This window comes from Anser brachyrhynchus (assembly GCF_964034855.1).
Source record: "Anser brachyrhynchus genome assembly, chromosome: 21".
In the NCBI taxonomy this organism is placed as follows: domain Eukaryota; kingdom Metazoa; phylum Chordata; class Aves; order Anseriformes; family Anatidae; genus Anser; species Anser brachyrhynchus.
In genome coordinates, this window is record NC_137714.1 from 2,491,077 (window position 1) to 2,514,503 (window position 23,427).

Consider the following 23,427-nt stretch of genomic DNA (forward strand, 5'->3'; position numbering starts at 1 on the left):
CTGCTAAAAGGAAAACCAACCCCAAGGATGCAGCATCTGGGCCCCATGTGGGAGCGGGGACTGCGCAGCAGCTGCTGCCCAGGCCTGGCCACACTCAAGTGCCCCTGTCTGCAGATTGGGTCCCACTCCTGTAGGTAGCACGTGGGGTCTCTGCAGACCTTCGTCGGTTCTGTTGCCACTAGGTGACACTTGATCCAGCGTGTTTCGTGGCCTCCAGGACTGCTTCTGGACTGAAGGAATGCGAGCTTGGACATGGACTTCGTGACTGAGGAGAGAACCCAGGCACCTTGGCTAGAAACCAGTGGGCTGTTTTCAAGGGTGTTTGGATCAAGCATTCCCTGGGCAAGGCAGGCAGAGTCCTTGCAAACCTCCAGTCTGGCCACGCAGTGTCATGCCCTCAGAAACGAGCAGATGATGCTCCCTTTCCTGAAACTAACTGTGAGGGATGGTCCCATCTGTTCCTGGAGGGGCTATGTCATGCTAGTGCCTGGCTCTTACTGCCTTTTATTGCCCCTCTTCTTTGAGGCCCAAGCTCTGTGCAAGTTTGGAGAGCAGCTCTCTGGGTACTGGGGTGGGAGAGGGTTTGCAGAATCTCGGTTAAGGTAGGAATTGCCACAATGAAGGGGATGGGCTGAAAAGGAAAGACCATGGCGAGGATGGAGATAACCTTTTCATCGAGGTAAGGTTTTTAGTCTGTGTAGTGTCCTCCTAAGGAAGGGAACTTTGTTGGAGAGCCAGGAAAAGATGGAGAAACCCATGCTGTCACCAACTGCAGGGAGACCACGGCTGCATGTGAGATTTCAATTGCTGGAGTGGGTGCAGCATCCCCCAGTGCTCCCCACAGGGCTCTGGGAAGCGTCTCTGCCCAGGTGCTCCCCTCCTCAGGGACACAGGCAGGGTGAGGCTGGCAAGGTGGCAGTACCCCCAGTTCACTTGGTGCCACGTGGACCTTTCACTGGTGTATGGTGAAAGTGAGCTGGATTTAGCAAGATCAGTCCTATAAGCTTCAGGAGTTGCAGTTCAGGGTGTTTGGAACATGATGACTTCACCTACTTTTGAAGCAACCTGAGCTTCAGTGGAGGCAAGTGATGGAGGTCTGTTTTGCAGTAAAAAAAAACAAAAAACTTTGAAGGTATGTAGCCCAGCTCTGTCCAAAATCTGCCCTGAGGAGCCATTGCAGGATGGACCGAGAGCAGATTGTAGTAATGGAGGTTACTGCATTAAGCACTAGGCTGCCTGGGCACCCTCACTGAGGTCTCAGCCTTCCAGTTCCATCCCCTGTAGCTCACCAGCCCCTTCTCTGCCACACTGGCAAGTGGCTGTTGACAACCTGGTTTTCCTTTCCCCACCAGTTGTACTGGAGAGCAGACCGGGTGGAAACCATGATCTCCTGCAGATGCATCCAGAAACACAGCCCAGGATGTTGGGGGGGTAGAGCACAAACAGGCCAGCGGAGCTGGTGGAGCAGAGAAGGCTTTTGCAGGGGCAACACTAGGATTTGGACATAATTTTAAAGCAGTGTTTTAAACATATTTTCCTTTGGTCAATTCAGATTCACTTCCCCGGAAAACGCATCCAAACCAAGCGTACAAAGCCTGCCACAACACTTAGTTGTGGAGGATGCAGTCCTGATCCAATCTTCTCTGGAAGAAAAGCTCTGGGGTGAAACTAAGATGCTCCTAAGCTTGGGGTGTAGCAGAGCTGAGGAGGAAGCACGGCTTCATGCTATGGCATGACTTCTGCACTGGGCACTTGTGTGGACCCAGCTGGGATAAATCTGTGCTACTATATAGATTTTATCCTAGCTGGGAGGCTATTGCAGTGTGGGCTTGGGGTGTTTTTTTTTTTTTTTGTTTGTTTGTTCCAAGCATAGATGGGATGAGGAAGTGAGGGCTTCCTAGTACAAGCACTATTCTAAAGAAACCTGCTGAGATCAGAGCCTTGCATGTGTGCTCTGCGCCGGGACACCTGCAGAGGTGGCCGAGGAAGTTTGGTTTGGAGCATCCAAGGAGAAGGTCCAAGGAAAGCAAAGGAGTGCAGGAGCTGTGCATGGGCTCCCAGGAGAACTTGTCCTCGTATCAGCGAGGGCAGCTGCTTCCAGCATGCTCTAGAGGCCTACCAGTACACTCCAGTGCGCTCCAGAGTGTGCTAAAAACATCCTCCTGCACCCTAGAGGCCTCCCAGGGCTGCTTCCTGTTGTCTACTGCCCCTGGAGGCCTCCCAAAGTCCTCTAGCACAATCTAGGGCACACTGGAGGACTCCAGTGGCCCTCTGCTCCATTCTAGATCACCCGCAGGTCTACCAGGGCCACACAGTGACCTTTAGCTCCTGTGGTACTCCCTCACTGGAGTACTCGCAGTGGAATACACTGGGAAAGCTGTAGGATACTGTAGAGAGCATTGGAGAGTCCAGTGAGGCTTTTAGGGGGTGCTAGAGTACACTGCAAGGCCCTGCGACGCCTCCAGAAGGTCCTAGAGAGCCAGCAGAACAGCAGGAAAAAGCTCCAAAAATATAATAAACTGTCCCTAACCCTGAAAAAGACTACACCATACGTGCCTACAGCCGCTGTTTTCACATACATACAGGCACAGGGAACTTGGAAGATACATTTCCCCTAAACCCTGCTCCATCCCTTTACCACCAAGGTTGTAACTTTGATAATATTTGATGTACAGGTGAAGACATAAGGTCACATTCACAGTAAGCCCTGTAATTCTGCAAAAATCATAAGGGTCCTAGAACCGCAGGGCAAACATGCGAAGTAACATCATCTTCCTATCCATAAGCATGCTGTAAAAATTACTCACCTGAAGAAGAGACGTATGCAATAAAGGTACCTACTATTATATAGATTGCTTTACTCTAAAAGATCCTACTAGTTGTTACCTCAAAAAGACGCGCTTACCTCTCTCAACTTGGAAATGCACCAGCCCATAGACTCTGACCCACCTAAAGAACCCTACAACTGCCTGAAGGAAAAACAAAGCACTTACCCCAAAGAGCAGCTCGGGCAGAAAGAGCTCTCTGATGGGACACCTGTGGCTTATATACCATTAGGCCCACCTGGCACCCAACCAATCACCTGGGAAAGGGTGGGGCAGAGGAAAAAAAATAAGAAATAAAATAATAATAATAAAAAGAAATCAAGAAGGATGAGCAGCAGCTGTGTTGTTTTTGTTTATCGGGCTTAGCTCAACAGTGTGCAAAGCACAGCACAGAGAACTGGGCTATTTCTAGAAGCAACAATTCCTGTGCTTTTGCTTCAGCTTTGAATATTGAAAGGACAATATGATCAAGCAAGTAACTGAAACGATTTCAACTGGAATTAGCTCAAACCTTTCTTTCCATAGGCAAAAATAATTTAGGAGCATAAGAGATTACACAAAAAACAAAACAAAACAAAAAACCCCACATGTAATAACATGACTCACAGGTGCAATTAGGCACTTGAGTAGGCTATCTGAAAACCAAAAGGCTACGCTGATGGGTCAAAACACACTACAAGACACTGAAACGTGGCCTTCTGCTGCACAGACTTAAAAACTAATGTCACACTCACCAAGGCAGTACCCACCCAGTGCCCTCTAGCCCCAACAGAAAGCCTCCCACTGACCCCCAGTTCCTCTAGGATGCCCAAGAGGCCTCCCAGGGCACTCCAGGATGCCCTAAGAGCCTCCTCTTGAACCCTATAGGCAAAATATGGACTGATCCTGGAATCTTGTGGCCTCTGAAGGCCTCTCAGAGCTCTCTAGCACACTCTCGGGCACACTGCAGGCCTTCTGTAGTCTTCGCCTGCACCCTAGATCCTCCGCAGGTCAACCACGGCCACCCAGTTCCCACTAGCTCCCTTGGAAAGCCTCCCAGTGACCCCCAGATATCTCTAGGATGCCCTGGAGGCCTCCCAGGGCACTCTAGGCTACCCTACGAACATCCTCTTCAAACCTAGAAGCAAAATAAGGACACTTCCAGGAACCTCATGGCCTCTGGAGGCCTCTCAGGGCTCTCTAGCACACTCTTGGGCACACTGCAGGCCTCCTGTAGTTGTCTCCTGCACCCTAGATCCTCCGCAGGTCAACCAAGGCCACCCAGTTCCCACTAGCTCCCCCAGAATGCCTCCCAGTGACCTCCAGTTTCCTCTAGGATGCCCTAGAGGCCTCCCAGGGCATACGGGGATGCACTACGAGCCTCCTCTTGAACCCTAGAGGCAAAATAAGGACTCTTCCTGGAAGAGATGTTGCTCTGAGGCCAGTCCTAGTCCAGCCTGGTTTCTCACAGAGTGAAATCCTCTTCAAAATGAGAGCATTGTCAAGGCAAGTCAAGACAAAGGGATGAAAATTCATTGAACAAACCTTCCGTGACAGATATAATTAAAAGCTGCATGGAGTGGAGGGATTGAGGTTTGCCTTTATTGGGAACAGTCAAACAAGCCAAATAAATGAGTCCTGGGAATGCAGAGGGGTATGTGGTGAAAAAGAGGTGTAAGTTCATGGTGTTTGCTTGTGTGGTTTGCACACTGATGGTCTGGCCAGAAAGGCAGCGGCAAAACAAAAAAGATTTCAGCAGAGGATCCCACAAAGGGACAGGAAAGACAGGAAGGGGAAGGCTTTTACAGTAAGTTTTACCAACTCCATCTCTGCTCACTCTGAGCTGGTCAGAAACTTAATGTACCTTATTCAAGAAAGTTCTGTTTTGTAACAAATCTAATAGAAATGTTTTAGAAGATTCTCTGGGTCTTATCCTTTGCTCCTAGTTGAGCTAAGATTTAGACTTACAAAAAGCATTTATATTTTCCTACCGTTTTCCTACCATTGCAAACAGATAGGCAGGTAAACAGTTTTCATGACAGGTGTAGATGTCCAGCAGAGCAACACATTTATCAAAGTGTATGTCAGTGTTACACAGGTAAGAAATAGAGGAAATGGCCAAGGACAAGCACTCACACTTATGGTCATTTTAAAAAATATTCAAAACTTAGTACTGCATTACCACACCTAGGAGATGCCAGGCTGGGAACTAGGAGGTGGGAACCCCCAAAAGCAGTCGTATTTCAGTCTAGATTGATTTAAATGGCTTGTAAGCAATTCAGTGATTTTCTTAAGAATATTAGTCATTGTGTATGGTGCTGGGAATGCTGACATTACAAAGTTGGGGTTAAAAAGGAAAATACATTACTTTCAATATTTCCAACAGAATTTTCTTACTAATATTGATGAATTGTTGTCTTGTTTGGACAAGGCTTTATGTATAGATGAAAATTACTTTTGGCTGAGAAGTATGTCTATAACCCTAGCTTAATCATTAATAGCATAACTTTTTTTTTTTAATTATTTTTCCTTTGTGCCCTAAGACTACTAATAAATCAAATTATTTCAAGTCTTAGAAACTGTTTGAATAAAATCTATGTATCAGTTTGCTTGCTTCTTGGCTATTGGCTTTGCTATCGTTTATTTGTTTTCTTTACAAAAGAGCAGAAATGAATATTCAAATTTCCATCTGTAACTTTGGGTTTACTAATGCATCCTCTCGCAAAAATGTCTTGAGGGTTTTTATACATCTCGCCCAGGAGATGGCAGAAGAGTCCTAATGATAACAAATACCAATTATCGCCAGCTGTCATTTTGCCAGATGACAGATGTTAAAGCAGAGGGAAAGAATTAGGGATTTGTTGATGTATGATACAAATGATCAAAACCTTACAGATTTACAACCAAGGCTTTTCACGCTGCCTGTAAATTTATGCCCTCGTGCCATGAATATAGTGATGTGTTGTGGCTTGATTTCATGTCATACATCCCTCTTGCTGAAGCAAAGTGAAGTCAGTTATAATACATCAGCTAGGAGCAAAGGATGTTGTAAAGGGCCATCTTGTCAGGAAGATCTTAGGTCAGGAGTGATGTCATGACAGTAGCAGTTTTTATCTTGGCACTCAGACTGCAGACTGGATTCCTCAAAATGAGGCAAAAATAATCATAATAATTCCCAGCCCTTCGATGGTACCAGTCAATCACCACAATGGTAATTATACAGGCAGTAAATGTGTGAAGACCTAAGTGCTCAAGTTTTTTTTTTTTATGACATACAAACACCATCCATCCAGCACATTCCCACTTATTGTTTCTGTAGGCATCCTCCATTGCTAGCCAGTCTGTCATGCAGTGCCAGGGGTGGCAAACCATCGCAGTCATTTTAGAAGTGATACATGACATATTTGTTGGACAAGAGAGTCATTTGCCAGCATCTTTCCCTTTCAAGCGGCATCCATAAAGCCACGCAGACAGGAGAGTCTGGTAAGATGCAGATTTTGAGCCATCTCCCAGGAATGGTCAGAAAAGGAGAAGGGACATTTAGCTATAGAATACAGGTTTACGAAGTACACGCAGTACATTGTATGTGTTTAGCCCTGGTGCATCAAACCCAGGAGACAAACCCTTGCGATCAAATGGATAAAAATTAAAGAGCTGCCCATTCTGGGTCTCCAGTGAGATGGAAGCAGAGCCAAGATGCAGAACACAAGGGAACTCCTTGTCAAAAACAACTTGGAAGACACGATCTTCCAGGTGATGGAGCTTGATTGTCCGGTACTTCTCAGGGATCAGCTCTTCAACGTGAGGCCCAAACTGCTGCATGACCAGCACCCCACCAGGTCCAACTTTGATCTCATAGAAAGTCAAGTTGGAGTAGGTATAGTAACCAACATAAGGGACTGGACTTGGAGGAGGAGACAAGGTTTTCTCTGCCTCTCTGAATGCAGTCTCCATGGCAGTAATAAGATACTCATATGTCTGAGTTACAATATCTTCACCTTGAGGCCTGGGCCCTGCCATCAGTACAATGAAGCTCAGGCGGAGTTTGGGGATAAGTGAGAAGGTAGCTGAATATCCATCAAGGTCTCCATCCTTCCTAATGACATCATAACCCAATTGCTCATTAATCTCCCAGGGTGTGCCAGTCTTGTTAGCAAAGTATTCAGTGGAGCACTTAAACAGAGGTGTCAGCATTGTCTTCACTGTGTCAGGTTCTAAGAGACGACGGTGATAGGTGCCCAAAAAGACCATTGCCAGCTTGGCAAGGTCAGCAGCTGTGGAGTACATCTGGCCAGAAGGCCTGTACCAGCCGAGGTCATAAAGAGGGGCTGGCTGCTGGCTGCCGTAGAAACCCACAGCCATTTGGGAGCGGATCGGTGGTGTGATGTCGAAGCCAGTGTCCTCCATGCCCAAGCGGTCTAGGATGTTCTCTGAGATCCAGCGCTGGTATTGTCCCTCAGCTGCATGGTCAGCTAGTACATGCGCCATCAGTGAGAAGGCCAAATTGCTGTAGTGGCATCTGAAAAGAAAGGAATATATCTGCATCAGCCTTCCCTCAGTGATGCAGTGTAGGTATGACTTTGTTAAAACACTGGCTAGGTCTCTTTCATCTGGGGAAAGAAGGAGAAAGAAGTGAGAAGGCAGTAACAGAGAAAAAGTGCTAATGTCTTGATTTGTAATTAATTCAGGAACGAGAAATTTCTTACATGAACATCAGCTGAGCTATTTAACTGCTAAGGTTAGAAAGCAGGCCAGAGATAGAAAACGCCAAACAAACAAACAAACAAACAAAAAACCTTTAAGCAAAAACCTATATATTTGCATATCCTGACTTACTGTCTAATAATTGTTCACAAAAAGAATGTCTTCATTCTTTCCAAGAGCAGAGTCAAGAATAAGACATGCTTACCTTAAAGGTCTCAAAATCCCAGGTGAGCCTCAGGAGATTTAACATGGTGCAACCGCTGAAGGACCTAAGCTATCTTAAGATAGGAAAAGCATCTAAAAAGCACTTAAATGTCTCTAAACCAGTATCCAGCAATGGTGAGAGATTAAAGACATCTAAGTGCTTGAGTCGGTAATATACATAAAGGGCATTAAGACTTTCACTTGAATTAAGTTTAAAGACATGAACGGACAATTTTGTTTCCAAAAAAAATAAATATCAGAAATCGTGTTTTAATGTTTGATATTTTTTAAGTGGTGTGAAGATACACCTCACTAAGGTCTATTTGGATCATAAATTTGGAGCCACTTCAACTACTTCCAGCTCATCTAGATGAATAAAAGCATGATGTGTACATACATATTTTACCTCAGGAATAAATACACATAGGACTAAAAGTTTATGTCGGAAATGGGCTGAAGTTCAACATTCCCAGAAAAATATATTATCACAAAATGATAGAATAGGTAGTTGGAAGGGACCTATAAGGATCATTGAGTCCAGCTCCTGGCTCTAAATAGGGCCACCCAAAAAACAAACCATATATTTGAGGGCTTTGTCCAAATGCTTCTTGAACTCCAGAAGGGTTGGTGCCGTTCGATCGCTGATCTCTAGACAGAAGAGATGAGTGCCTGCCCCTCTGCCCCACTTTGTGAGGAAGCTGCAGGCCACCACGAGGCCTCCCCTCAGTCTCCTCTTCTCTGGGCTGAACAAACCAAGTGACTTCAGCCACTTCTCATACGTCTTGTCCTCTAGACCCTTCGCCATCTTTGCAGCCCTCCTTTGGACACTCTCTAATAGTTTTATGTCCTTCCACAGAACTCAAGGTGAGGCTGCACCAGTGCAGAGCAGAGCTGGACAATCCCTTCCCTTGACCGACTAGCAATGACATGTGCGATGCACCCCAGCTATGGTTGATCCTTTTGGCTGCCAGGGCACACTACTGACTCCTGATTCAACTTGCTGTTGACGAGAACCCCCAGATACTTTTCTGCAGGGCTGCTCTCCAGCCTCTCGTCCCCTAGTCAGTATATATACCCAGGGTAGTCCTGTCCCCAGTGCAGAGTCCATCAGTTGCTCTTGTTGAATGTCATGCTGTTGGTGACTGCCCAGCCCTCTAATCTGTCAAGATCTCCCTGCAAGGCCTCTCCACCCTCCAGGCAGTCAGCAGCTCCAAATTCAGTATCATCTGCAACCCTTTTATTACACATTTGAGTCCTCTGTGCAGATCACGTGTAACAATTTCTTACCCTTCTTGAAAACTGGGACATTTGCAATCTTCCAGTTGACAGAGACCTCTCCAGACTCCCAAGACCATTGAAAAATAATTCAGAGAGGTCTCGTGATGGCATCATTCAGCTTTCTGAGTATCCTGGGATGAATCCCATTGGGCCCCATAGACTCATGCAACCATCTGGAGCAGCAAATTCTGCATAAGTTTGGAGTTGGCTAGGAATTTATCGTTTCCACGTCACAGTCCTCCAACTCAGCGCATCTGGGGTCCCAGGGCTTGTCATTGGTGTTGAAGATAGAGGCAAAGAAGGCATTAAGTGTCTCTGCCTTGTCTACATTCTAATTTGTGAGGTGACCATCCTCATCAAGTAATGGTCCAGCGTTTTCTCTGGTCCTCCTTTTGCTGTTAACACACTTTAAAAAGCCCTTTTTGTTGTCCCCCACAGTACTGGCCATCTTCAACTGTAATTGAGCTTTGGTCGCATTAATTTTCTCCATACAAGGCGAACAGAATCTCCATAGTCCTCCTGTGACGCCTGACCTTGTTTCCAGTGTCCATAGACCTTCTTTTTGCGCCTAAGCTCTAGAAAAAAATCCAAGCTCAGCTAAGACAGACTTCTGCCCCTCTTGCTTGACTTCTGACACTTTGGAATTACCTGCTCCTGCTCTTTTAAGAGACGACTCTTAAAAAGTGACCAGCACGGATAGATCCCAATACCTTCAAAAGCAGATATCCAGGGGACCTTACACCTACTTCCTTGAGCAGCTTGAAATCTGCTGTACCCGCATTCAGGGTTGATGTTTTGCTGGCAGTTTTCCTTGTGTATCATCAAAGATTTAAACTCAATTACTTCATGGTCACTGAATGGCCAAGATGGCCACTAATTGCAACCTCAGTCACAAGACCCTCTCTGTTTACAAGCAACAAATTAAGCAGGACACCTTTCCTAGTTGGCTTCCTTAGTACTTATACCAAGAAGTTATCTCCAGTGTGTTTTAGGAATTTCCTGGACCTGTTTGTATCAGCTTTGTGGTATTCCCAGTTAACATCTAGGAAGTTGAGGTCACCCATATGGACAAGGTCAGATGATCTAGAGATATCCCTTAATACCTCATAGAATAATTCATTATCGTCCTCATCCCGGTGTGATAGAAAACTCAGTTTTCCATAGCAATGATTATAAATTTTCTTTCGCAAGAATGGTATGTTAGCTGTGAGTATATCCAGGAAGAGTGACACAGAGTTAAAATAAACAATACATGAAGTAATAAGGGGTTCAGATACTGTGAGTGGATGTCCTCATGTATCTTAATGGTGAGCATGATACATAGATACCAATGCAGATAACTTTTCTATCTGGTACTCAAGTCTTAAAAGGTACATATATTCTAACCTCCTACATGATATTGGACAGAACTCTGCACAAGGTTGCCATGACCAAACTATTAATTTGTTTTCAGAAAGAGTTTTCTAAGCTTACAGGCTTCATGTGATGTAGAATCCTTAATAACCCTAAGCTAATTATTTCTGAATATAATTGAATTAAGAACATATATATTTCAGAATTATATTTCAGAATATAATTTGAATCACTAAAAATTTTGCAGACTTTGATTCTTTTTTAAGTCTAAATCTTTTCCCTTATCCACTGCCCATTAGCTCTTTTTCATAAGTTTGATTGTTTGACTGCAGTTCAGATAACAGAGTTTTAACAGACTACAGAAATTGTTAACAACTGTTAGTAGAATTTATAATAAGAGATGTGCAAATTTCTACAGACATAGCATAACTTTCAGTAAAATCTATGACAGTTTAAATTCACTGGTTTAACTTGCCTGGTCACATGTGAAAATCTGTACCTTTCACACTTTAAGGCTCATTGGACCTAAGTATATTGATTTAATTTGCCCCATCTAGTCTTCTCGCTCAGGCTCTATACTCAATCAAAAAAGAACCTGGCACCTCTAAAAGTAACTCTTTCCAACCTAAGACAAGTGTGTTTGCAGATGGGTAAACTGAATCTCCTTCTAGGAATAGCTGTCTTTTTCCATGGGCCATGGAGTCTATAGGTGAGATTAATGTCAGTATGGAACATGAACCCAAACCAAAAGCCCATCAGTGAATACATCTGACCTGGTTCCAGGATCAGCGACCAAGACATCATCTTTCAGGAGAGCCAGAGCATCTTGTGTATTGCCTTTCCACAGCAGGCTGGTAGATCGCAGCTTCCTGGGCAGACCTGTACCATGGAGAAGAAACATCCCACAATTTGACACCAGTTATGGTCCAATGCTCTGGTTTGGTTGGGAGAGAGTTTATTTTCTTCATTGTAGCTGGTATGGTGCTGTGTTTTGGATTCAACATAAAAATAGTCCCTTCCCTTCCCAACCCAAGAGATTTCCAGCTTTCTTTCTTTTGTCCTTCTAATTCTCTTCTGTGATACAGCTGGGAAAAGCACTGGGAATGTGTGGGAAGGGTGAGCAAGTGGCTCTGTGCTGCTTAGCTGTCTGCTGGGGTTAAACCACAATATCCAGGAAATGTTGAATCTGGTGAAGAGCAATCAAAAGGCAAGATTCAATGGCAAGATGGAAACAGTAATGATGCAGATATGAACAAAGCAAATGTGCTGCAAGAACCTGGTCGTGCTGGACTGCAAGCCACAAAATTCAAGTCATAGACCACTGAATCTGGGTAATGTAATTCCTGCCCCAACACTAACTCTGGACTATTACATTCAGCAAAAATACCTTGGTGAATAAAATAGAAACTACCCAGGTGTATTTTGGAAGTGAAGGACATATTGGCTGCCAGGGAAATCCCTGTCTGTATTTCCACATGATTATTCCCTTGCCTATGAAGTTTAAAACAATTTTTAAACAGATCCTTTAAACAGATTTTTGTTCTTTATGCCATTCTACAGAAGACTTGATCTCTGAAAAATTCCATTGCGTGAGCTTGAGATGCAAGACACCAGATGAGAAGGAACTGCAGCAAGGCAGGGAGCTGCAGCCCCAGCACAGTCTACTCCTGTAAGTAGCAGCCAGACTGGCTTTGGGCACTCCTAAGAGCCAGACAGAACCAGGCAGAGTTGGTGCTCCTCAAGACATAATTAGGATGGCTAGAGCAACATCACCATGGCCAGGAGCTGGGCAGCCTTGTGCAAAGGCCTTCCTTTCAGTCTCCTACTGCTACAGGCCACTTTGTGTTTTCTGTCTTTTAAACAGATATATTTCCAGACTTCAGTCTAATTAGTCCTTGGAAACCCCTTATTTGGCTGGCTTCAGGTGATGCTCTGCTCTCTATTGAGGTACTGCAATTTGCCTACAGATTATTTTAATCTCAGGTCCTAATTTAGGTTATTTATTCCAATCTGCAATAATGCAAGTTCTACAGAGTTCAATGAAACTGCTGCAGAAGATCTCAGCATGGTGTCTTTGATCAGTGAATTCTGGAATCCCCAAGTCAAGTATTAAAAACTTTATTTCAAGAGGACCTTTATCTCCCGGGTCCTGTGAAATCTTTCCACCTTAACGTTAGATTTTCCCAGGTATGAAAGTAGCAGCAGATTAATAGTCTCCTGCCAGCAAGTACAAAGCTATTAATAGCTCAGGAATCCCAGATCAGAAAGCAAACTGACAGCTAAATTTAGCTCAGCAATCTAGGTCTATCTGATCAAAGTAGAAATGTTTGGTGCCACTTTGACCCTCAACTCTACATCTCAGAAAAATAAGAGCACTCCAGGCTGGAGTACAAAAACTGTTATGCAATCTGAGACTGATTTCAGGTCAGGCTACAGCGTTGAAATAAATATATATTCATCTTGTATGGGAAAAACAATTCCCCCGCCCACAATGCAGCTTGGCCCCTTTCTGAACAGGTGGCCTGGAGGAGTTTCCATTAATCACTTCACGAAGCTCCTGACAGCTTGATTCCAAGGGTCTTTCCTGACCTCTGAGAAGTGCAGAGCCCATACTGGTAAATGGCCTAAAGAGCTGCCTTTTTTATCGCTGACATATGATCTGTTGTCTCTGTGGTCTCTTTCAAGTGGCACAGTGGTCTGCAGACAGCAAGCAGGGATGCCTCACCTGAGAGCTGGCTGGCCATTCTGCGCAAGGTAACAGGAGATGGCTTAAGTGATGTTGAGCCTTTTTCCAAAAAAATCAGCCCATCTGCTGTATATCTCTGTTCTGATGCCTTGAACCTTCCCAGAGGATTTTTAATGGCAAAGTTCTGGACATAACGTTCCAAAGGGTCATCCAGAGATGTGACTTTCCCTTCTTCCCACATCTTGTACAACATAATGGTTGGAAAGATCTTGGATACACTGGCAATTCTGTTAAGTAACAAACATTTATAGATGTATTGAGAAACCCATGAAACAAAACAACAGATGCTCAGTACGAGCAGTACTCAGTACCAAACTGACCCACTGCCTGTAGACTTACATGCCAATACCTCTATTAATTCAGAACAGAATGGCTAACATGCTGGAAAGTAGGTCAGGTTAATATCCTTAACTCTGGCCTTCATGGTCTGCTATTCAACATTCTGGAGTAGTCTGCACAGGATGGAGGCTTTTTTGAATATGTTTTGGCAAAAGAACATATTTAAACTGCACTCTTCATTTGAATTGCTTATGCTGAATTATGTGGTTTCTTTTGTTCAGTCTACGTGTCCACTGTGTAAAAGACATGTGGTGCTCATTCTTGTGGTATCTATGATGTTTACATGATTAAATGCAACCCCAGTAGTGCATTGGACTACAGAACTTTCCTCTGCACAGCTTTTGAACCACTCTGCCCCAAGCATGTAGCACTGCATGGGGTTGTTGTGGCCAAAGTGCAGGACCCGTCACTTAGCCATGTTGAACCTCATCCCATCAGCCTCTGCCCATCGACCCAACTTGCTCAGGTCCCTCTGCAGGGCCTTCCCACCCTCTGGCAGATTGACATGTCCCCCCAACTTGGTGTCATCTGCAAACTTACTGAGGGCGCACTAAATTCCCTCATCCAAGTCATCAATAAAGATATTGAAAAGGATGGGCCCCAACAGCGACCCCTGGGGAGAACCACTCGTGACAGAACAGAGTCAAATTTGGAAAAGGTCTTCTGGAACAAATAGCACGAGGTCCTCTATGCAGGGATTGTATTATGATACAGGGAGTGTGTGTGTGTGTGTGTATCTGTTAATCACAGCTACTAAAACTTTTCAAAATTGTTCACTTTGAGGATAACGTTTGATAGCATGCAACCCGTATGTTTCATATATAACACAGTAGAAACAGGTCTCACCTGTAAATAGTATACTCGTTGGGCACCACTGAGGAGGGATCTGAGCCATTCTTCTTTCCAAAGTTGCCCGTCCACAGTACAGTGTCATTGTAGATAACAATGGCAGACATGGCCGGGAGACCAGAGCTATGAATCTTTTGCCGCAGCATCATATCTACCTGGAAAATGATACGAAATGACAAATATCCAAATGAAGAGTCTTATAATGCATATACTCTGTAACAGGCATAGCTAGATGCAGAAAATCAGCCCTACTTACTATTAAGCAACTGAGAGTATACACAGCCTGGTGATTTTTCAAATGTGTTTTGCCAGAAGAATATATTTTATCTGTCCTGTTCCTTTGAATTGCTTATGCTGAATTATGCAGTTTCTTTCTTCAAGTCTACACATCCACTGTTTAGAGGAATGTGGTGCTCATTCTGATAATATCTATGATGTTTATATGATTTTAAAAAATGCTGAAACTCTAAAAATTGCAATTTCTTTCTTCTTAAATTTTATGGTGCACCTGTTATTTACACTAATATATAGGTTCAAATATATATGAGAAAAAGATCCAGACCTTTCAAATATCCCATGATACTTCACATGCCATCAAACATGCTAGAGCTAAAAGTATTGTTGAAACTACACTCAGAGGAACAGTACTGAACACAGAAGGCTGTGATTGCTTTTTGCTTCCTATTGTTCCAGGGTTATATAGACTTAATCAGCCACTGTGCTCCCCCCACCTCCTACAAAGAGAATGCATTACTCTTTTATGACTTTCTCAGAACTGTCATAGAATCATTAAGTTTGGAAAAGACCTCCAAGATCATCTGTTCCAGCCATCTGCCTACCACCAATATTGCCCACTAAACCAATTCCCTACACAACATGTTCAACCTTTCCTTAAACACCCCCAGGGATAGTGACTCCACCACCTCCCTGGGCAAACCTTTCCAATGCCTGACCACTCTTTCTGAGAAGAAATTCCTCCTAGTTTCCAACTTAAACCTCCCCTAGCACAACAGAATCACAGAACGGTTAAGGTTCAAAACTGGTAGCAAAAGGCTCAGGCACTCCCTGGAGCCGGAGATCTGAACAGCTGCAATTCTGGGGAGGCATTTGGTCTGGGTTTCCACAGTCTTTTTGGCAAGAGCTTTCTGCCTGGCGGACACCATGGCTAGATTTGTTGTCTGCAAGGCAGACATCGGGTGTGATGGTCTCCTGAGAGGGGAGGGATACTCTGCCCATCCTGTTTGCCCTGCCTGAGCAACCTTCTGCTCAAACTGCCATGCCATGCTTTGTGTGCCGCCCTCCCTACAGACTGTCATTGTACAACAGAGCCTCATCAGCTGCCCTCATGAAGGCTACCAGGTCCTCGTGGCTCCCTCAGCTGCCACGAGAGGCCTTGATGTAGGCAACCCACTGTATGCTGTGATCCCCTGCTCTGCTGCAGACCGTGTCTGCCCCAGAGCCAGTCACTCGGTGAGTACGATGTCATCATCACACATAAGTTATCTTTTACATGGAATGGTTAAAGATGAAAGAAATGGCCTTTCTTTCAAGCCCAGTGTTTGAGACAAGAAAGCCCAAGCCCAGTCATATCCTCAGAACCTCCTCTCTGGATGAGCAGGTAAGGTACACTGACAACCAGCAGTGGAAATTAGCACCAGGAATAGAGGTAGAAAAGCCAGAGCATCCCAGGGAGATGCAAGAGCTCAGACAGGCTTCAATGCTGAGACCAGCTCCTACCACTACTCTGGGGACATCCTACCACATGACACTGAATATCAACATTGAGAACAGTGCTTGCTGCCCTCCCCACCTCAGTTTTAAAAGCACTGTTTGCATTCATGAATTTACAACCCCAGGCCTTGGGGAGTCAGTACTAATAATCCCATACACGGTCAGAAAAGAAAAAAGAATGGCTTAGTAGTCAGTGCTGTGGCCTCAGTATTAGGCTGAGCAGGCTCAGTTTTCATGCTCAAGCTATTCCTGTTTTGGCAGTGAGTGAGGCCCTTAGTCAAGCTAAGGCTTGTTATCTCAGGTAAGGCAAGACCTTTAATTTGGGTTCAAGCAATCATAAACCTAGGCAGAACCTGAGACGATCTGAAGACAATCTTTAGGCTATGGTGTCTAAGCCCCTTCCAATATCTATGTCTTCCTATATATTTAGTAATGAGGTTCTCTGTGCTTTATTTAATTTACAAAATAGGAATAGTTTCACTAGTCTGTTTCAAAGAAGTTATGAAGTGTTTGGATACCTTATTTCTGAGGAGGATATAGAAGGGAGGTTTGGTGACTCATGGTCACTTGGTGTCCTACAACCTCTCTGACTTCTAATTGAATAATAAAATACCTCTCTACAATAACATCAGAGACAACAATAGAGACTTTATAACATTGAATGTGAAGTGATAGCAATTGAAATTCAGTGTAGACAAACTGATGTGCATGTAGGAAAACAACCCTAACCACACATACACAGAGATGGGCAATGAGCTGATTGTGAGCACTTGGGAACAAGACCTTGGGTCTATGATGGATGTTCCTGTGAAAACATTTGCTCAGTGCTCTGTGACAGAAAAAGAGATAAAGCAAATATTAGCTATTATTAGAGATGCAACAAAAAATAGAACAGAAAACAGTACTTTGTCATTGTATAAATCCCTGATCCAATTGCACCTTGAATGCTGTCTAGGGTTCTGATTTCCTGCATCTCCACAAGAGTATGCTAGAACTGGAAAGTACTCAAAGAAGAATGAAAACAGCAATCACAGCTGTGGGACAGCTTCCTCATTATGACTAATTAAGCTAGGACTCTGCAGCCTGGAAAAAGAGACAAATGGAAGACTATATCATATAATCAGGGTCTACAAAATCAGGTGTGTCCTGTCAAAGCATGGTTGTCCTTACACTTCATACAGTCAAGGAAATGCTACATTATTTCCTCATTTCAAATAGAGCCTACTAGAATTTCAAACAGCACTACAATGTCAGAGAAAACATATCATACTGAGAAAAAACAGGTCTCTCCTTCGTTCAGATGCAGGTTTCCTTCCCCTTCCCTACCCCCTTCCTCTTCCCCTTTCCCTTTTCCTCCACTCCTTTTCTGAAGTTAGCTACAAGAGCTTTTTGATTTTTAAATGGTGGCATGTAAGAAAGCCAGTACAGCAATAAAATCAGGAAGTGATGGTCACTGGCTAATAGGCACTAGTTACATGAGTCAGCTGCTTCCCAGGACATGAATGATGCCTTGACAAGATGCCAAGAACAAGAGCAGCTATCATTTCTGCTGATGGATGCTCACCAGAACTTCTGATGGACAAGTAATAATATCAATTCATCATAACTTATTATTTGGTTAAGTTAACTGCCTATGGACCTGTTCTGTATGGTCAGTGAAGGAGTTTTATATACCCATTTGTAGATTCATGTGATATACATTTTCTCTGTCCCCTACCTCCTTTCTCAGTGATGCTCAGGGGCAAAATACATAGTGGCTCCTATGTACCCTTCAGAACAACAGTCATGAAATATGTCTCTCCCAGTTCCCTTCTCCTCACAGACCTTCTCCAATGCATCCTTCAGAATGGGGATTGGGTGGTCCAGTGGTACTGGTTCCGGATAGCGGGGGCACATCTGCACAGCTTCTGATCTTACTTCCATCACAGACGGGTCTGGAAAACAGTTCACAGATAGTACACATGACTTGAATAGACATACCGAAAATCATAGAATCATTGAGAATCTCTAACCTCATCCGACAGTCGGCACTAGCTTTATTGACTGCATTGTCCAAAGCTGAAAGACACTTCTGCACAGAAAAAGAGAATCTGGAATTGTTTCTATCTTGGATACTACAGGACGTGAAAAGATCATTGTGCTCTGTTATTGCTCATTCCAATGTGATATATATAGTACATGGAACAAACAGGATCTGCAAAAGGCTGCAACTGACTCTGCAACCTGGAAGAGTAAGAGGCTGGGTCTACAAAACACCGTGGAGGCTATTTGTTACTGGATTTAGAAGCAGTAAAAGTGCCATGTCACTGTCTAGAGCTGGGTCTGTGTTTGGGTTCAGGAGGACAGTGTTGTCCCATGCATATTTTAACCTCAGAAAGTGGTAGAAGTGAATTGTAAGTGCCACCCAAAATTGAATACAATTTCAATGGTTAATAGAATACATTTATATCAACTAGTGTATTTGCTGTCTTCTGAATTAACTGTATCCTGCATGGTCCAGAGACATATCTTAAATTTGAGGGGGCAAGCAAAGATCTTTTTATTCAGTGTAGCATGTAGTATGAACTTGGGACTTAACCAGTTCAAAGATCTAAGATCAGAGGAATAGGATAGGAAGCAAATCCATCAGATGAACTACATGGTAAGGTGTGAAACAGAATCCATTCTAAATTGGAGTAATGTTTATATTAAGATGCCAAAAAAAAAGGGGGGGGGGAAGGCATGTGAAATAAAATGTCTTTTCCTTGGTATATCACTTAATCTACGTTGAAGTCAGAAGTATTGGCAAATCCATCCATGAGCTAGATTTTCTTCTGATCATGAGCTCCTCTGGACACCAGAAGAGTTAAATAGCATCCCATCAACCCAATTTTCTGTTCTTGCACCAATTAGCATGTGGTAAATCTGGGTGCTGTCAGCTCTTTGGGAAAAAATGTCCACAGTGAAAAAGGCCTTTTATTGGTCAGGTTTAAAGCTGTTTACTCACTGGGATCCACCCTGGGGAGGCTGTACTGCCACAGGAAGCAGCCTGTCATAGCTACAGACAGCAGAAAGAAGAAGATGGCCAACACATGAATCCATTTCACTTCCATAACAATGAACTTGAGGAGGCCCCGGCTGCTGGATGCCTGCTGTAAGCAGAAAAGATATCATTTCAGAGTAAAAGAGAGAGGAAAATGGTCTCTCATGCATGCCAGTGAGGTGAAAGAGGCACACTACATCAAACAATAACGCTACTGCAGGGACATGGACTAATCCCAGTACTCTTATGACACCTAGCTGGGCATTCTAGACCACATTGTAATTATTGTAATCTGTAATTAGAACCAGAGGTGACAACTTGTCTCTCACTGAGCTTTTCAAGACATTACCCTCCTCACTTTTTTGGCCTTACTGATTCTCATAGAAGAACACCACCCACACACCAGCTGATAAATTGCCTTTTTCCATTCCTGCAGGTGAATTTCATCAGCCCAGACTGGCAGTATTATTTTTCAGAGCTCTCATTTCATACCTTCTCAACCACCGCGACTTATTCCTGGATATCTATTCCACCCCACCCCCAGCCCCGTTTTTGCAGAGTCCAGCATCTGTTCTTGGCAGCCACCAGCCAGATACAGCTTTTATAAAAGAATGATATATATTTCACCACGTACCGTGAATGATAGAACTTTTTGACTTTCTATTTTGCATGTGTAATTCCCTTTATATCATTTATATTCCATAATCTTGACATCTTCAAATGTCATGTTTTGGAAAAATGGCTAATATTTTAGGTTGATGCAGATCTCACAATACTGGAGACCATCAAGGTTGGGGAGACCACCATATAAATGTTAAAGAAAAACAGTGAACAGATGACAAGTGATTAGGTCCTTAAGCATGAATTCTGCTCTTTCACTTACTGTAAGAAATCAATAGGTTGCGTTTGAAAGCTTGGTGATTAATGTTATATAACAAATGGCCTGCCATTTACATCCAATACTTTTTTTTTTTTGTGTGTGAATTACAGGATAGTTCATGCAAGAGTTTCTGCAGTCAACTGAGCCTTGTCACTTACAACAAGGTAAACTGTAGAGCCACTGCCAGACTTGCACATGGCTTTGTGGCTCTGTTAGGATCCTTCTGGGGGATCTAGACCCTGATGAAACTCTGGGTTGCAGTTTTGGGTTGCAAATGTGGCATACTTTCTGTACAAGAACAGAAGGATGCCACAGTTACTTCTGAAGGCCCTTAGCCAATTCAGGCATTATTACATACATTTTGAAGGTGCAACGTACTCCAGGTTCTTCCATAACATCATCAAGACTTCAAGGATGGCTTAAGACTATACAGGTTCCTGCAGACCCACTCAGCTGATAGACCCACTCAAGCCTTAGCCTGACACAGCACACATGCAGTCCATATTCTAGATATCAGACTAAGTCACATATGTTCCTAGACAGAGGAATCTGTTTGGACACCAAAAAGAGCTTCGCTTAGATATAAACAATCTAAAACAGTTGGAACTAGGTCCTGTCCAACCCAAGCTGTTCTACAATTCATAGAGTGCCTTATCAGGCTCTGAGGAGAAGCCTGTATAATGATATCTCTTTAACCGTCCTCACACTGACAGGCTTCAGTTTATGTTGGAGGATGTTTCCTAGAGCTGCAATGAGACGCTGCTTTCCTGCAGTAAGGAGTTGGATAAAACCCTCTTTCCCCTGGAGTAGTCGTGGGGTGATTTCCTTGAATTTATCTCCATCAAAATAAGGTGATTTCACCACCAATCTGCAGTTTCTCAGATGATTTTTCTGCCTTTTTCCCTGCTTCACTGAGAAATCCTGATTTCTGGGTCTAAGAGCACGAAAGGAAAAGATTTTCTGACACATACCTCATCTCACAAACGGCAGGCTCCCCAGACCACTAACTGAGGGCCCAAAGATACTGACATTGAACTCTCATCCATTAGTCTAAACTCTTTTTTTTTTTTTTTCCTCCTTGTGGATGAAATGCTATGAAACCATGGCAATACTATGAAATTACAGGCATGGATATCTCTTCTGTCCACAGGGCACCAAATACACAAAAGTGCAACTCTAGGTGTGAGGTTCATCATCCTGGGAGGAAGAACTACTTTCCCAGCCATCTTTCAGGAAAAAATACTCTTACTGCTTTTTCCCTGTACCTGTAAGACAGGCAGACAAAAAGGTGGATAGATACCTGCAAACAGACTCTTCACATTTCCCACTCCAAGATCTGTCTGATCTCACCTCTCTTTTAATTTTTTTTTTTTTCCATCTCACATACATTGCTCAATGATCTGCATTGCTAATCGCATAACCACAACAAGGCAGGGCGAGTGAGGGTACCAAGCACTTAGACACATGCAAATGAATTCAAATACATATGGCAACAAGATCACCCAGCTTCTCAAAGTTAAGTTTGGTGCATGCTCCATTTTTTTCCCTGAGCTCTGAAAACTTATGATGGAGGGGAAGGAATGGGAGTTGCACACAGACTCAGCTATACAGTAACTGCCCTCTCCCCATGCTCATCTAGTCCCAGCACATACCATCACCAGAAGCTCTCTCAGTCCCAGAGGATGTTGTCGGGCATCTCAGTGTGTGTGTGCCATAACAAATCCAGACTGTCTGATCTCAGCCCCAGTAGAGGTGAAGCAGAGCTCCTTGCCATGCTCCTAAATGCAGCTGCTTGTCAGACAGGCACTGCTCAGTTACTCCAGCTGAAGTAGCCTTTGCTCCATGATGTTTCTGCTCCAGGTTTACCTGTCCATTTGACCCATTCAGACCCTCCAGAAAGTGCTGCTGATCTCCCCTGGGCAAGGAGATTAAGCAACAGGGACAGAATGGAATTTGCTCTCAGAAAAGTGCCTGAGAGAGATTGAATGTTAATTCTCTCTAATGCTTCCCTGCCATGTGTGTGAGTCACAGCTGAAACCATGAGGGCTTCACAATCTATTTATAGCAGCTTCATCTCCTTCGGGCAGAACAGGAAGCGATTAACTCATGAGATGGACAGCCCCTGACTTGCTCCAGCCAGCAGTCCCCGGGCAGGCTTGGGAGGGGGCAGGCTGAGCTGTTTGCAGGAAAGGGAGGTAGAGAAGCTTAAGCCAGGAGCTCAGGTGCTCTCTGGACTTAACGCTGAACAGTATTCTATAGTTCCCCTGCAGTGATAAACAAGAGAGTCATGTCCAGCTAACAGGCTTACTAGATGTAGATGTGGCTGGTGTTTTCCTTCCCGTTAGCTGCTGGAGACTCTGAAGGAGAGCGGAATGTTGTGATTTGCGTGAGGTAAGCCTTACCCGCAGCTGTAACCCATCCATGGCTGTTGAGAATTCTCTTCTCATCCCCTGTGCTGTCCGTCTCCACAAACAAAAGACTCATAAAACCCTGTGATGAAGGGAAAATAAAGGTTAGTGCAGTGTAAAAAAAAATAAATAAATAAATAAAAAGGAGTTGGAACCAGGAGGAAAGCCCCATCAAGGAAAGCCCAGTCAAGGAAAGCTCTTCTGCTAGCACAGAGTAACAAAGCAGGATCAGCAGAGCGACAGGGAGGGACTGGTTTTGGATAGGGATATAAACCAAAGCCCAGTCCACAGTGATGCCTTCTCTCTCTCTAGCTCTTGTTTGGCAGGGTCTTGAATTCAGTGCAAGAGCTGGACTCAAGCTCTGTGACTTGCCAGTAGCAAAACCATCCTCATCCCACCTCCCAAACACGATGAATTGGAGCTTTGAGACCTTTAGGGCTGACACAATTCCTTTGTGCCTGCTCAGCAGGGTCCTTTCAGTGCTCTCTCCGCCTTCTCAGCCATGCTTCCTCTTACAGTCCCTGAAGACCTGAAGCCCCTACTTAGTTTTGGGAATCACAACCACAGACAAGAAACTGTATCACAGATTTGGAAGTGCTGCGATAATAGCATGGCTGTCGCCCCCCACAAACTCCCTCTTGCCTTGATACCTGTCAGCAGCAATTCAATAGGCAAAACCCCCCATGTCAGAGCTCTTACCAATCTTGCTGCTGTCCTCTGGGTTCCAGTGATGATGAATTTGGAGTTCCAGATGTTAAGAGCATCTGAAGCACTAATCCCAACAATCAGCCTCCCTGAACACAGATTATTTATTGGCCATGCCTCACCCCTCCTCAAGCAATGCAGCATCTGTCCAGGGATGCAGCCAAAAGGGAGTATTACTGGTGATTTCATGGCTCAAACAACACAGCAGAGTGGAAAACAGGGGCCTGCAAAAGCGGGAGGGGTTACTCACTGTAAGCTGTAAATATTCATAATGCACTGCCATTATCATGTAAAAGTACATTACAAATGCTCTCTGAAGAGGAGGGAATGATCATGCTCTCATTTATGTACCAAATCTATGTCAGGAATAACCTCATGGGTCTTGTCATCCTGTTGTTTTCCTC

The 23,427-nt window shown here is 44.1% G+C and overlaps 1 protein-coding gene across 2 annotated transcripts; it reads right to left on the reverse strand.

Moving 5' to 3' along the window:
- Positions 1–211: 211 nt before the first annotated feature.
- Positions 212–23,149, reverse strand: LACTBL1 (lactamase beta like 1). Of its 2 annotated transcripts, XM_080564249.1 has the most exons (8): positions 23,018–23,149; positions 22,313–22,400; positions 18,995–19,139; positions 17,833–17,942; positions 14,275–14,432; positions 13,069–13,316; positions 11,117–11,222; positions 212–7,323 (listed from the first exon to the last, which is right to left on the reverse strand). In XM_080564249.1, the coding sequence occupies exons 2-8, from the start codon at positions 22,355–22,357 to the stop codon at positions 6,345–6,347; spliced, it is 1,791 nt and encodes a 596-aa protein (XP_080420375.1). In that variant the 5' UTR covers positions 22,358–22,400; positions 23,018–23,149; the 3' UTR covers positions 212–6,344. The 2 variants fall into 2 exon arrangements, with proteins under 2 accessions (XP_080420375.1, XP_080420376.1); XM_080564250.1 differs by lacking the exons at positions 22,313–22,400; positions 23,018–23,149 and adding an exon at positions 21,563–22,301.
- Positions 23,150–23,427: the final 278 nt, after the last annotated feature.